The sequence below is a fragment of the Centrocercus urophasianus genome, unplaced genomic scaffold (assembly GCF_019232065.1).
Source record: "Centrocercus urophasianus isolate 14NV4802_14NV808 unplaced genomic scaffold, USGS_Curo_1.0 seq_73, whole genome shotgun sequence".
In the NCBI taxonomy this organism is placed as follows: domain Eukaryota; kingdom Metazoa; phylum Chordata; class Aves; order Galliformes; family Phasianidae; genus Centrocercus; species Centrocercus urophasianus.
The window spans coordinates 465,692-481,154 of record NW_024885344.1 but is presented as its reverse complement, the minus strand read 5'-3'; the positions used below and the strand labels follow the sequence as shown (position 1 = coordinate 481,154).

Genomic DNA, 15,463 nt, shown 5'->3' with positions numbered 1-15,463 from the left:
CTTCAGTATCTAGTAACTAACGTCAACTAATGGTAGGTGCATGCTCATCTATGTGCAAATCACAGCACTGCTTATAAGCTTTCTGCAAGCTAGACTCAGCAGTCTCAGCAGCGTTTAGATACTGACCTGCATACACTTCTTTCAGCTCTGCTCTGCCACCAATACAGTATGGAAGCCATCGCCAAGTTTGATTTCACTGCTTCTGGAGAGGATGAGCTGAGTTTCCAAGCTGGGGATATCCTGAAGGTAAGTGTGGCTCTAAGAATGACTAAAGATCAGTGCTGATGTTCTGCCAAGGCTTTCTGCCTTGACAAAGCGTATGAATGCTAATGTCTATGAACTGGGATAGGAATGCAGGATATTAGATTCCCATAGGTCAACCAGCAACCTCCACTGGGTCCACTCTACTTGACTCTACTTGGTCCCTAAATTATGCATGTAGTTGTCCTGTAGTCCTCTAGCAATCAATGGGGAAGTATAATCATCTTTGCAGTGGAAGAGATCCAGTTCTGTGTTAGAAAGTTTTTGAAGATCCTGTCTGTTTTCATCGAATATGGAGGTAGTCTAGAGTGACTGTTTTTAGGATGACTGTGTCTGAAGGCAAGCAGGATGAATACGAGCCAGAGAGTTTGCTGTATCCCTCGTTTCCAACTCTTAAACTGTTAAAATGATGGCTAACATGCATTGTAGAACTTACATCTAACTTTTCACCATAAGTAATTACTGTTAGTTGCCTCAGGGGCTTTAGGCAGTTGCAAATGGAAGAGGAAATGTCCATGAAACAGTCTGTTACATACATAATAGAAAAATTTAAGAGGTCCTCAGCTAGTAATGTTACACAAACTCCCGCAGGAACTGAGCAGTGGAAGAATAGCAAAATGGCAGAAGTTATCATAAGAAATACAGAGTATGAGAGAGTCTCTTGAATGTTGATGTGCATGTGTTACAGTAAAACAGTTTGTTAACCCTACTGAAGTGTCAAAGATGAAGCCACACTCTGCTCCACCCAAATTATTTGCCCACTTTTCAACCCACAACATAGTTGTTCTGCTTCAGTTGAAGATGACTGGGCAAAACATTTCTCTAAGGCCTTAACTCCTCCACTAGCCAAAGGGATATTGCAAAATAATGAGATATAAAATCTTGTTCTACCAAGAAACCTTCACCACCTCCCTGTACAGACCCAGCTGTTCCATTTAATGACCAGATATTATGGCTTGGCTCTGCCTCTTCCATCAGCACCATTTCTTATTTTATTGCCCTTTTAATCCTTAAAGCTTAAACAAAGCTAATGGCATCCAGAATTCATTAAGATCAAAGACTTTTTTTTTTTTCCCCCAGTGATATGTGAAGGATTGATGAACACTCCCATTCCTAATTCTTCCTTAATTTCAGAGTAGTCCTCACACCCCTACCATCCCCTGATCTTTACCTGATATCTGCTTCCTCAGGAGACTGTGGTTTCATTAAAGCCCTGGCTACAGTGATGGCATTGGCCAGGTCACCTTTCCTTCTGTTAGTTTCCCTTCCTGTACAATCATTAGAAACTAGAGCTTCCTTTCAAATTACATCGAAAGCTGCTGATGAAAAAGGGTCAAATATATCAGTATTAATATTAGTAGTCACTAAGACTTCACTATCAGAAGTCAGACAGCCTATTGCTTTAAGGTCCTTCAGGTGAACAAACTCGCACTGCCCAAGACCTAGCAGCAGTAAAATAACCTGAGCAGTGCCTCTCCATCTGGCAAACACACACATACATTCATACCCCATCCCGAGCCCCCTTCTGCTGCCTGCTCAACCCGCTGGCTGTCTGCTCTGATTTATGAAGAAGATAAAATGAACAGTATTGATGCAGAGACTAGAAAACAGGAAACACGAGGCCCTCAACCACCAGTGACAGGAGGAAATCTACCCTCTCTCTCTCACACACACATCCCACATCCTTCTCTGAGAGGATGACACACAGAAACCTGACAGTCGTGCACTAAGGACCAGGAGGTATGTCGTCCTAGAAACACTGCTGCCAATAGGACTTGAGCAGGGTGTGGTGTGTGGCTGTCATTCCCTTTGGTTGGCCACAGCAGCGAAAAAGGAGAACCTTAATCTTGAACCCAGGGGTGGGAAAGCAGTAACAGGACAAGAAGGGATCTCCATGGCTTTCTATTCTCAACCTTTCTTTATCCAAATGCATGGAAGAGACGTATGTAGCAGGCAAGGCAATGGAGAATCAGCCCCAAAGACAGTAGCATCCTGTTGCCAGCACCAAGCAGTTAGAATGTTAGCCTCCCAGAAACATGGGATTGGCTTATAGAACAAGTATTATTATTGTTAAACAATAGATTTCAAATAAAGTCTTTTCCACTTGTTTTCTCCTTTTAAAACTGTCAGGATACATCCTCTCAGGCTTCCCTCCAAAACCAGAATGAGCAGAAACACATTCTACTTTATAAAAAGGAATTCTGTCCCATGAATTGGAATGTCAAACAGAACACCAAAGACCGCAGTGTTTGCAGGAAAGCCACGAACTTGCTGTGTCTCTGTCCTCTTCCTGCTAGCTGAGGTCTGCACCAGAGACCATCCACAAGGGAGCAGTGAATTTGGGCAGTCTGTGGTCAGCAGTGCACTCCCTATGGTCAGCATTAATGTGAACAGTCTTGAAGCTGCTCCATGTGCTCTGTAGGCTGGCTTCCTGCTGCCCTAAATATTGGAATTGTGGGTGTTGCTTTACAATGCTTTCTGCCTCCTTTTATCTACCCTGGCAAAGCTCACGGCCGCTGAAAACTTAGCCCACTAAATAGCCCACTAAATAGTTAGGCTACTAAATAGCCCACTAAATAGTCCAGAGAGTTGATGGATGCATCTGGTGATATTCAAGGTTAAGCTGAACCAGGCTCTGAACTGCTCTAGCTGTAAGTGTCCCTGTTCATTGCAGAGGAGTTGGACCAGATGGTCTTTAAGGGTTCCTTTCAATTCAAATGATTCTATTAAGTACTCTTGTGCAGAATGGTGTGTTGAGAGAATAGGATGACTTCTGTGCAGCCATAACACACACACACAGGTGCAGCTTTATATCCCTCCATACATGTCAGAGAAGTTTTCACTGATTTTTCTTTTCCCTGTGAATCTGAGATGATCCAGCACTATTAAAAGCAGCACTGAGAACTCCTTAAACCCCCATTAAGTCCCTCCAAGCTGGTTTCCCTCATCTCACAGACATCAGAGATATGGAGACTGCATCCCCTGCCACCTGGAGAGGCATTCAGAGGAAGGGATAAAGTTAACAAGCAATCAGTCTAATGCCACTTGGCCTTCTTCACTGTTTTCTTTGCACTGAAGTGGCCATCAGCCAGTAATTCTGCTTTAAGGTGGGTAAGAAGTAAAGTATATGAGGAATTCTCTTTCATTTTTACACAAAATTCTGGTTTTCAGTCAGTGTCTTAGTGAGTTTTGCCTTTCTCAGGAGACATGTTTATTCAATCTGTCTCTCCATTGCAGGTTTTGAGCTCCCAGGAAGAGTGGTACAAAGCTGAACTCCGAAGCCAAGAGGGCTATGTTCCTAAGAACTTCATTGATTTCCAAGTTCCCCCGTAAGTGTCATGGGAAATGCATGCACCAGCATTGCACATTTCTACAGGATAGTCAAGGCAGGCATGACAGAGGAAGCACTGGTTATAACACACAATCATAGAAGCATTCAGGTTGGAAAAGACCACTAAGATCATCTGGTCCAGCCATCAGCCCATCACAGTTTGAGGCTGGCATGAAGCCACGCACAGTTCTGCCAGCGCACCTTCGTCCTACCCTGGAGCATCCTCTGTTCTTTCAGAACCGAACAGTTCTCTTTATCGCTCTCGAGTGACTCCTTTGTTACTGCTGCTCGTAGGGATGCCACTGGGATGCGACAGGAGCTGCATGGAGCTCTCCTTGGACAGAACGAGAATAGTCACGATGTGAAGTCTTGGCGACCGAGACAGAGGCTGGGCACAAAAGGAAGAGCAAGAACTCTCTGTAAATGAACTATAAAAGCGTAATTCCCTCCTCCCAACTCTTTCACCGCATTCTCTCTCGTTTCCCCACCCTGTCATCCGCATTCCCTCCCCCTGCGACGTGTGCGAGCTCCTCTCGGTACACTAGAGGTCAGTGCAACGCCGCACCAAGTGTGACAGCTCGTGGATTGACAGAGATGGTAGACCAGCCGTGCCACTCGGCTCCCACACGCGTGCAGACGCAAACACACATCCCTCTCCACGCTTTGTGTCTGAGCACCCAAACATAGATCTGTCACAGGGCAGGCGTGCCTCACGTCTGTCTCCCTACTGGGAAGATGGCACTGTGAGAAAGGACTGAGAGGTGTTGAAATGCTTGCTAAGCATGCTGCCCAGACCTGTGCCATAAAAATGCCAATAGACTGCAGTTTGATAGCCTTTCTCCTTGCAGTTGGCAGAAATACTCCCTGAAGCCCCTCAAAGAACTGTGCAGATGTGGCATTGAGGGATACGGTCAGTGGGATGGGCTGACGGTTGGACTGGGTGATCTTAGAGGTCTTTTCCAACCTCACTGATTCTGATTCTATTCTACGATCCTAAAATTGTCCTCTTTCAAAATAAGCGTGGCAGCATTTCAGAGGACGTGGGCAGAGCACATCTCAAGCCCAATTCTGTTGGCTGTGACGTGCCGGTGCCCTCAACAGGCAAAAGCCATTGTGCCCTACATGCAAGCACCACTGTTCCCTTTGGAGGTGGGATTGCTGGTTTCTTTGGACGTGAGCCCGCCTGCTCAGCTGAGCCAAAGAACTTAGCTTGCTCTGCAAAGATGGGCTGTTGCATTGAGGCCCCAAGGGGCCAAGATCTTCCAGTGCACTGTGCTTGTTCACTCTTTCGCTAGGCATCCCACAGGGAAATGTGGGCAGCTTCTTATTTTCACACACATTTTCCTCGTGATGTTTTCTCCGTGCGAGAGGAGCTGTGAAGAAACATTTCTACTTTGACACTTCTCTAAGAGCAGGACATCTGCACTTGGAAACAGCTCGTGGCAAGTGCTAGAGCCAGATATAGGGAGGAAAGTCATTTCTTTTTTTTTTGGTGGACCATTTTTTCCAACTGTGTATTGTCAGTAAGCAGCGAAGCTTCATATCAATGCTGATTAAATTCTGATTTCCCATTGACTGTTGATGATTCATAGGTAAACCACGACGGTGGTGACGAGCAGAATAACAGAACTGAAAAGATGAAGCTATAGAGCTTGCAAAACTATCAGTCCTTGATTTTAATGCAAAACAGCTAATGAAGCTGCAGATTTCAGATCTTATTACCTGCAGACGTAAGAAGTATACACTATGTTTTTTCTCTCTACTAAAAAATTCCTATGGACACAGTATTATTTTACTATCTTATGGTGACTTTTCTCATTATTTGTCCAGTGCCTTATACTACTGGCTACATTTACATGAGTGTAGTTATGAATTCTGTGGTTCTGAGATTTTGTGGTGTTATAAGTCTTGCAGAAGCCAATTTATTAGCACTGAAACTTTCATGCCTTGCTTCTGTTAAAAATTTATGTTTGTTCCTCACAATATATCCATCACACTCCAGTAATTTTCAATCAGTTTTCCAAGAGCAATTTGATGTATGTCTGAGAATTGTGCGTGCATATGTACGTGCATATGTATGTGCATATATATATATATATATATATATACCTTTCTAATTTAAAATCTCTTTGAGTAACACCTTACTGCACTGTGCCTGTAATTAAACTTCTAGCTGAGTGTTGCTTAGCAGGCCAAAGCTTACTTTGGCCTCTTTGCATCTAAGTGCTTTTACTGCTCAAAGCAAATGGTTCACACCCATCAAGACCTTGTATCTTAGCGTGTCTGTGGGATGTGGGATCCTCTGATTCCTTTCTTTTGTCTTTGCGCCATCCTATTTATTCATAGTCTTCTTACCCTGAACTCTTCTGTTCCTTATCTTCATTCACACCTTTATTCACGTTTCCATGACTTCTCCCACTTGACAGCTGGTTTGATGAGAAGATATCCCGCCACGAAGCTGAGAGCATCCTCATGAGCAAAGGAGTTGGTTCTTTCATTGTCCGAGCCAGTCAGAACTCTCACGGTGACTTCTCCATCTCTGTCAGGTATCTGCTTCTCACAACACTTTTCTGCGTCTTTTTCTGGTTAATGATCTCCCTAGCTCCTTCTTGACAGGAATCCTAATGGGACCTTGCCTCTCAAGAAGTTTGAATGCCTCCAGCCAGGCAGTGCCTCTGTGTCACATGAATGAGAATGAGTTAGGCACCCGATTCCCCAATGTTTCAGTCTCCTTTCTAGTGATACAGCGAACGTCCCGTTCCAAAGCTGCATTCCCTGGAGATCTGCTCCTCTGAAAGAACTGCAGCAAAGCGGAGTGGTACATGGGACATCTCCCACAGTACAAAACATGTGCCTTCCATTTGTATTATTTGGCAGCTTCAGTTACTATATCCAAGAATTCCATACTACCCATTAAGACAAGACTGTTACATTATTAACTTATTTCCCACCAGTCGATTGGATAGAATTGGCTTTTAGTTGCTAGTAGCCCAGCTGCTTTACATCCACTTATTGTACCTCTGCCCTTCTCATTGCTTCAAAGCAGAGCTGTTAAATGCTGGTCAGTTTCCAGATTTTCAATTAATCAATATTCAGTCAATAATCAGTTATAAACTAAAGTACTGATTAGCACTGCCTTTCCCAAGCGTAGTGAACTTTCTGCTTCAAGAAGCTCAAAAAGTATCTGGGGGGGATGCAGGAAAACATGTTGTCAGGATCACTTAGTTCACTGTGGACCCCTCTTTCTGTGTCCCAGTTCAAGAGACCATGGCTACCTGTGCATCAATGATCTGAGCACTGTCAGGCACTTTCTCTGGCCCAAAGGTCAAACAGTGCAGCAGAGTTCAGACCCACATGGCTAAATTCTCTTCACCTCACAGGACAGAATAGCTGTATTCAAGAAGTTCACTGGCAATGGTTCCTGGCCCATGCTGCACCCATAGCCACCACGCTGCACTATCTGGGAGACTTTTTTGGTTTAGGCCAAAACCATGCAATAACATCAGCAGTCATGTAACTGTAGCACTACAAGATAGACTCCAGTCTCTGTCTAGTCCCTGTTTAGATTATTTGTATAGATGTAGCCTTTGAAACCAGTGCCTTGAGTTTTTGGAGTTGCACAAAGGAAGTGAGAACCAAAACCAGATCACCAGATCACATGTGGTCCAAAGAGGAATTGTCCAAATCAGTTAAGAGGTAAGGGAAGGAGAGCTGCATGGCAGAGCAGGGCAGGAGGTGAGACTGGTAATTTTTTCTTGTAATAGCAACTAATAATTTTTTGTTTTCTTTCTTTTTGGGAGGGAGACAGACCAGTAGACATGATATTACACTAGATATTGTGCAGTTATAATGTGTGACTACGTCTTGCGATTATGTCTTCACAAAGTGGTGATGTCCATGGTGCAGAAGGGTATAATACATCTCATAGTCAATTCAGTCTGGTGTTAACAGGAACCTGAAGAGGTCAGGGGGTAGATTACAACTGCACGTTTGAGTATTATACAAAGTACATAATAGCTATTGGATATTTTGGGCTCTGAAAGCCTTTCCTTCAGAGGACAGGCTTTACAGCCCCATGCCTCGCTCCGACAGTACTCTGTGACTGAGCAGCCCTTCAGCGTTCTATGTTTGTCAGTTAATATGTCTTTTGAAATACAAAACCACCTCTAGGTCCAGTGCATATAAAAGCTGACATTGCTTTACTTTCCAGAAGTCTCAGTTTGGCCAAGTGGCAGAAAGATCTATTCTGATTCCCTTCTTTTTCAAGGAAGATGACGGTGCAGTCCAGTTAATCTCTTACTTTCTAAATTGGATTCAGGCATGAAGATGATGTACAACACTTCAAAGTGATGAGGGACTCAAAGGGAAACTATTACTTGTGGACAGAGAAATTCTACTCACTGAACAAGCTGGTAGACTACTACAGGACAAGTACTATCTCCAGGCAGAAGCAGATTCTCCTGAGGGACGACAGCCGAGAAGAGAAGGTAAGCACAAGCTGTCCTCAAGAGTTATTGAGTAAGAAACCCTTCTATTGAAGGAATTTGGCCCACAGGAATGTCTTGCAGAAAGTGTGAGAGAGGGTCTGCCCTTGGAAAACTAACCACAACACTGTGCTGGTGGGTGCTGCAACACAGATTTTTAGTTGATTCAGTAGTGCATGTGGTTATGTAATTGAGCAGAATTTTCGGATTTTGTTTTGGATATTAACAGAAAGGGCTCAAATCCACATAGAGGAGTTCTGCTAAAGTTGTTCTGAGGCTCTGGAGATGAAATTCTAAGACGCCTTGCACAAGCGAGGCAGGTTCTACCATATGAAATGCCTAGCTCTTTTCATAAGGGCTCGTACAAAGTTTACTGTTAGGTTGTCTGAGGAGAATTTGAATCTGATGTCCTTTTGTCCTTGAATACACTCAGACTGCAGCTGTTATTACAGTGCAAAGTTTGTTCAGAAGAATCATGTATTTTCTGTTAGTGAACACAATTAAGGGTGTGGAGGCTAGTGGCTAGTAAGGGCTGAAAAGCACTGCTGAAGAGAGCACAGCAGATGTGGGAACAAGGTATGTACTCAGGGAAGATGTAGTAGATGAGAAGATAAGAAAGCAGGGAAATCCCAGCCCAATGAATGCCTGGTTTTGTGCCAGGAGGACAAGCAAATGCCATAGCAGCGGTTGCTCTGCACTGCACACACAATACTGGGAGTGATCGTGCCTGGTCACTGCAATAACCAAGGTCCAACCCTACTGGGAAACGGATTCTGGTGTTAAATTACCAGGATGTGCAGACAGAGGTGAGCAGGAAGTACAGGACCTGCTCACCACAGCAGTGAAGTTTTATAGGCTGCACGTGGGTCTTTCTTGCTGGCTCTGAAAAAGAGAGGATTTATATTTTAGTCTGAAGAGGGGACTTGTGTTGTTGTCTCCTTTTAGTTCACTTATTCAGCACTTTAAAAATGCATTAGTGGGATATAAAATAGAGACTCTGGGGCCTGTGAGAGAGAGAGCACAGCAAAGAATAGTCTGGGGAAGGAGAAAGGAAGATTTGTATGCAAGATTACCAATAAAATAACCTGTTTGAGCTGACTGTGAGCAGGAAGGGAAAGGCATTTGCTACAAGATGCAGACAGGCAAATAAAAAACAGGAGTCAAGTTTGCTTTGGCAAAGGCTCTGTGCATTTGTTATGGTGATGGGCTCAGCAGGGTATGTTTAGCACTCAGCACAGTAGGGTTTCAGTTCACAGTTAGAATTTTTAGCTGCTACAGCCATATGATAAAATGATAGCCATATACGGATTTCAGTGCAGAGACAAATGAAGTCTGAGGGCATTATTTCTAAAAAGTTTGCTTCCTTTGCCAAACCTCATGTAAGGGACCACATTTTCAGGCCAGCATCACCCATTACCACCCACTTTTCAAATGGTAACAACTATGACAAAGATCTACAATCCAGGAGTCTTGATTTGTCCTTCCGTTCAGAGGAGCCTATCTCTGGAAGATCCTCCAACATAAAGGGTAGTGATAATAATCCATGGGTAATGATTGCTAAGCTTCAGTCAGGATCGCGGTGGGAAAAAAAACCTGACCTCACTTTTGGAATCTTTCTTCCCTCAGGAAAGGCGTGGCGGGAGCCTGGAACGAATGAGCCGGGATGGACTCCATGTAGGTGGAGCAGCTGGAGAAGCTCATTCTTCTATCTCCAAGAGATATGTGGACCATCCTGTCCCCATGTTGCACCAGCAACAGGTAAAGTATTTGGACAACGCTCTCAGACATATGGTTTGATTTCTGGGTGGTCCTTTGTGGAGCCAGGAGTTGGACTTGATGATCCTTGTGGGTCTTTTCCAATACAGGATATTCTGTGATTCTACCAGGAAAGAGAGCACATGAAGCCTGGGCACACAAAACATTTGCCTTGATTGCTTGATAGCAAGTGAACAGCCACTTTATCAAAATCTGCCACCCTGAATCTGTGTTAGGAGGCAGTCAATCAGTTCTTCCTATGGGAACAGCAGCAATGATGGATGGTATCAGCCTGGGGAGCTCTTTTGGATTGAAATGAACGTCAGCTTTATTTAGTTCTGTGATCCTTGGGACTGATTGACAAACAAACAAAAAATAGAAAATGGTTCGCCATGGTCCTTCCCACTGGGAACCTGAGAGTACTGGGTTCCATCCCAAAAAATGGAAGACCAGGGTTAGTGCCATGTGAATGTACAGAAACACTTTCCAGTCTTGTACACAGTTTCAGGAACTCCTCTCAAGTCTGAGGGACAAATGAGACCTCACTGCCTATTCTTCTTTTCTATGTGATGCTGCTGATGGTGACACAAAACACATCAAGAATAAGAAATGATTATGGTAACACTGGGAGATTTTGACTTCCTCCAGAACGTTCTTCCTCATTTTCCTCTTCATTCAGGGCCCTCTCTGCGCTCTTTCATCATGATGTACCCCTGATGTGTGATGCCTCTTTGCTCCCTTGTTAGCACAGGAATGGAGAAGACAACAGCAGTATCTGGTGATGTCTTCAAGGTTCTTGATTAATCTGGGAGGAAATCATTTTCACAAAAATCCTGTGCATACCATAACACGAGCCTCTGTGAAAAAATTAACTCTGTGAAAAAATTCCCAGCTAAAACCATAGTGGTAAGGATGGCTTGTGTCTCTTGACGGAGACAGGGTGATATCAGCCAAGGAGAGGACTTGTCCTGCTGAAGGGAAGAAATCCAAACCTGTGTCCCCTAAGGCACGAGAGCTCCTTTGGCCAGGGACAATCGTGAAAGAGCTGATCTCTCACCAGACAGCCTGTCAGAGGACTGCTGATGGAACAAAACGGCCTATGATAAAGCCTAGGGCCTGCACTTGTTGGTGCACAGTCTACTTCTGAGTCACATTTGTTACGAAGCAGAAACACTCAGGAGTGAAGCACCCATATAGTAAATCCTGAAAAGCCAGATTGAAGTCACTCACCTCCAGGCAAGGACAGCTGAGGTGCAAATTGTGTTCCAGTCTCAGATACATTTCATGCTGACAAAGTAAGACCAAGGGAGCATGTAGAAGACTAAGTCCAATAAAAGAAGCAAGAGCCAGATAGCTTTTTTCAGAAAGCACAAGCTGTTGTTCTTTTCCCCTCTGTTGATACAAGCGCTCAGATCCTGTGACACTGAAGCACTGCTGCAACCTGAGCTAACATGATAACAGATGCTGTCACATCGTTATCATAAGAAACCCTCAGTGCACATACAGCCTGTAGAGATGAAGACACTCAGCACCTCTTGACTGTGCAGACAGAAGAGAACTTGCTTCCTCAAAGCTTTCCATTGGTAGGATTTCAGACGTGCAGCCATTTGGCATCTTTTCTTTGAATGTTTTTTTTCCTCTTTTTGATTTTTTTTTTTTTTCCTCTTTCATTAATTGGGCTACTGGGTTCTTAGGCCTGTTCTCTGTTCTGTATAGCATCGGGTAGGAAAAGGGAAGTAGAGAGACTGAGTCTCAGTAACTCCAGATAGGCAAAGTGTCCCCTTGGCAAGCTGGCTTTTCACCTGTGACTTAGAACAGGCCAAGCTTTTTTCCAAAGCTTCCAGAGGCCAAAAAAAGACACTGAAGCTTCTTTCCAGCAGATGTGGAACGTAGCTGAGGGCAGCCAAATTTCAACTTCTATGGAGAAAAATCCAAAATAGAAGAACCTAAGGTGACCTCTTCCATGACAGGAATTGCTTCCAGGACTGCAGCCCAGCGACTGTACTGGAAGCAGACATCTAAGATCATTTACAGGAGGGTTGGACCCTGACTCCTTGACCACCAATGACTCTTAAAACCCCTCACTCGTAATCGTTTAAATGTTTGTGACATTTCTCTTGCTGTTTTCCTTCTAGGATAGGTACGGGGGGAGCCTGGACAGGAAAGATGCACTGCATGGACTAAGATATCATAGCCAAGGAAGTGCAGCAGCTATGCAACGGAGACACACAGACCCACTGCACCAGCAGACACCGGTGGGTAACATACTTGCAGGGCTACACTTACCCAACTTAATGGTTCCCTTAGTGATGGCCAAGCAGTTTGGGCAATGCCATCTGCACAGAGGTCGCACTTGAAACAGTGTATTGAACGTGTTAGGATGTATCTTAGAAGACATTTCTGAGTCTCAAGGCTCTACTGTGGCCACTTGAATCTCATCCTGTGGCTCTTTGAAGGTAGGACTAGAGTGTTACATTAGCATAGTTCTACAACTGTACTCAAAATCATTCTTAGTTAACCGACCTATCAGAAGAAGGAACTTTGCATCAGCTCACCACAGTAGGGGTCTGGGGCATTGTGAGAAGGCATGAGCTCACTGAAGGATCTGGATCAAGCATGTAACTCATGGTTTCCTGCTCATCTCTGTTTCCTTCTCAGCGAATACTATGGGTCCGTGCCTTGTACGACTTTGATGCTGTGGAACATGATGAGCTGGGCTTTCGCAGTGGAGACATCGTAGAAGTCCTAGACAGCTCCAACCCATCATGGTGGAAGGGACGTCTGCGTGGGGAACTGGGTCTCTTCCCTGCCAACTACGTCACACCGGTGCTACTGTGAGGCTACACTTGTGCCCCAGATGTTCATATCAGAGCTGCTCATCTGACATGACAGGGACAGAGAAGGAGTGCCTCTTCCCTTGTCCCCAGGACATTTGGTGGTTTTGGTTTTGTCTTAATTTATTGGCAATTGATCTTCCGAGAAGCTGGTAAGAAAGAGAACCCTCTGAAGGATTTTGTTTCCCTGTTTTGCATGTTCATGACTGAGAGGGGAGCAAGAATCCTGGACTGTTGATTGAAATCTTGCTGGATCCTCCCTGCCCATCATTTGTTTGTTTAAGTATTGATAACTTCCTGCAGTTGGGTTCGTTCAGTGGAAATGGCACCTCAGAGAAATCAGGCTTTGGTATCTGGGTAGAACCTACCCCTTTTATTTTGGATCTGGTTGCATTTATAGTCCATTCAAGCTCTGTTTCACCTTTCTTTCAGAGGTAGGACAAGTGCCCAGGTGAATAAAATGATGACTGGTAATCACATTTCTTTTAGATAGGGACGAAAAGTCCTTAGGCTGAGGCACAAGGCAACCATGACTTTTCTAAATAGTTTTTGGCTTCCACCTCTAGCACTTTCTGTGGGTTTAGACTCTGTGGATACCAGGTGAAGGGGCGAAATCCTGTAAGTTTTTGTACAAACAACCTGGTGATGAAGATATGGGAGGGTGAGAAGCTAATTTCAGTGCTTCTACAGACAGTAGAAGACAGTCTGTGGAAGCACTACAGACAGTCCTGCTGTCCTGCACTTCTGTCTGCACCCTATTGCAACAATCTGTCTCATTTTCAAGCTGCTTTCCAAGGTACCCGTGCATCCTTGTAGATGTCCTGGTTATAGAGCAGATCAAGCCCTTCAGCTAAATGAATATCCTCTGGATTGAATAACAGTGGGCAAGCCTTACTGGTTCCTTTCTAAAACTGCACTGGGGAGGGGCTGGGAAGAAGAGGTTTTTCAGGTCTGGTGCCAGAAGTTCTGTCCCTGAGAAGGTGGGGTGTTCTGGATCACTGAGTACACGGCTCTGACTTGCCAGTGGAATGCCTCATGCAAATCATTGAGCTGTTACTTTACAGTATGCAGAGAATAAGGTTGCGGCCATTGAATAGTCTGTTCTCTGTTCCAGTTTCTTTTAGATGAATTAAGGTAAATGAATAGGATTTCAAATCATGGCTGAGTGAATGCCAAGATGTGATACAAATATATTGCAAACGAATGTTAAAAATGATCCAAACCATGACAAAGAGACACTGCCACATAACCACTGCTCACGCAAGTTTATATTAAACAAGCTGCCTGATTTTTTCACAACATGTGGGACCTCAGCAGTCAGCAAGGAAGTGGTGATTTATCATTCTTTGGAAAGAAATAAAAGGCAAGTGAAAAATTCTAAAAACAAATCAGACTCGGCAAGAAAAATGTTCTTATCTTTTGTTAGTCTCAGTGGGAGAAAAAAAAAATCCAGGAAACAGGTTTCTGGTGCCCAATTCAATGTTGCTGGCCTAAATTTACCTGCCACTAGGCAGGGTATTAGCAGAAAGGACCTATTGTCAAAGGTTTGAGAGAGCTCTACCAAAAGCAGATTATTAATGGCTGAAGTAAAATGAGAATAATTAACATAGCATATAAGCTCTCAATAGAATACAAATCTTTGAAAGGCACATTAAGAGCTAATCTCCATTGGCTACCAGAGTGGTTCAGGAAATGGAGAGAGAGCACACGACTCCCTGGGCTGGACGTGGCCCCGTTCTGATGCAGGGGCTCTGTTCCAGGCCGTTAGCATCTTACCTTTAAAGTGATGTCCATGTGGCTTGGTTTGGAACAAGCTACCTCACTAACGGGTGTGTAACTTCAGTGACTCCACAGGTTGAAGTGGTTTTTTTTTTGATCCGCTCTTTTTATTTTTTCCTTTTTCTTTTTAACTAAACTAATGTCAAATATGGAAGACAGGGAGTTAACATTTGATGAGAGAGGGTCAAAACCCAAAGCAAAGATGGAAGCAAAGAGGATTAAAAAAAAACAACTGTCAAAACAGAAGAGGGATAAGAATGATTATTATTTCATACTCAGGTCTGGCTGAAACAGAAAAATTGTATTTCATCCCTATCCCCACAGCATCAGATCATCTTTCAATTAGTTCTTTCTGACCAATTACTTTCAAAATTGGAAGTAGTGCCTCCTTTTCCTTTCCTTGGCACTCTAAAGACACTCTTGGTAGTGAAGATGTAGCTGCACAAAATTAATTGAAGATAATGCACATAGCAGTTCGATGGCTCTTTCACACGTTTGAAAGCCCTTTACAGAGATTGACTAATTAAGCAAGTCTAAGTAGCATGTTGTAAGTACCCCCATGTTAAGTCATAACTCTTTTGAGGAAAAGGTAAATTTGCACGTGATTTTTTAATTGACGTTTAAGGAATTAATACTTCAAGTAACTAGCATTAAAGGACTCTGTGCTAATTACGACAGCACATAAGGACCACAGTAAAATCATGGTTTCCCATTATACAGGCAGCACCTAATAACACCAAAATTACTAGGCAGCAAAGGTTTCATGGCATCCATGATAACTAGACTGGTGCCATGTTATGCAAACTGCCTTGTGAGCTGGGATCTGCAAGACCCAGTGTCATTTTGTTCTGGGGAACAGAGGCAGTGCTACTTGCAGGTACCTGTTCCTACCAGCAGCTGGAAGGCACAGGAGTCAGACTGCATTTTTGTACCCTCCCACAGTGGAATTTGTTTTCTTCCCAGTAAAACAACAGCACAGAGAACCGTGGCCCTTCCCACATTGATGGAATCCTTGGATA

The 15,463-nt window shown here is 43.9% G+C and overlaps 1 protein-coding gene across 5 annotated transcripts in view; it reads left to right on the top strand.

The window, feature by feature from the left end:
• Positions 1-14,053, top strand: part of GRAP2 (GRB2 related adaptor protein 2) — a 40,019-nt gene extending 25,966 nt beyond the window's left edge. For all 5 annotated transcript variants that reach the window (XM_042837952.1, XM_042837951.1, XM_042837956.1 and 2 more), the window contains exons 2-8: positions 146-246; positions 3,499-3,590; positions 6,019-6,138; positions 7,911-8,079; positions 9,703-9,834; positions 11,967-12,086; positions 12,490-14,053. In XM_042837952.1, coding sequence (XP_042693886.1) covers positions 169-246; positions 3,499-3,590; positions 6,019-6,138; positions 7,911-8,079; positions 9,703-9,834; positions 11,967-12,086; positions 12,490-12,669 — 891 coding nt within the window. In that variant the 5' untranslated portion in view covers positions 146-168 and the 3' untranslated portion in view covers positions 12,670-14,053. The remainder of the gene's footprint in view (positions 1-145; positions 247-3,498; positions 3,591-6,018; positions 6,139-7,910; positions 8,080-9,702; positions 9,835-11,966; positions 12,087-12,489) is intronic.
• The last annotated feature ends 1,410 nt before the right edge of the window (positions 14,054-15,463 follow it).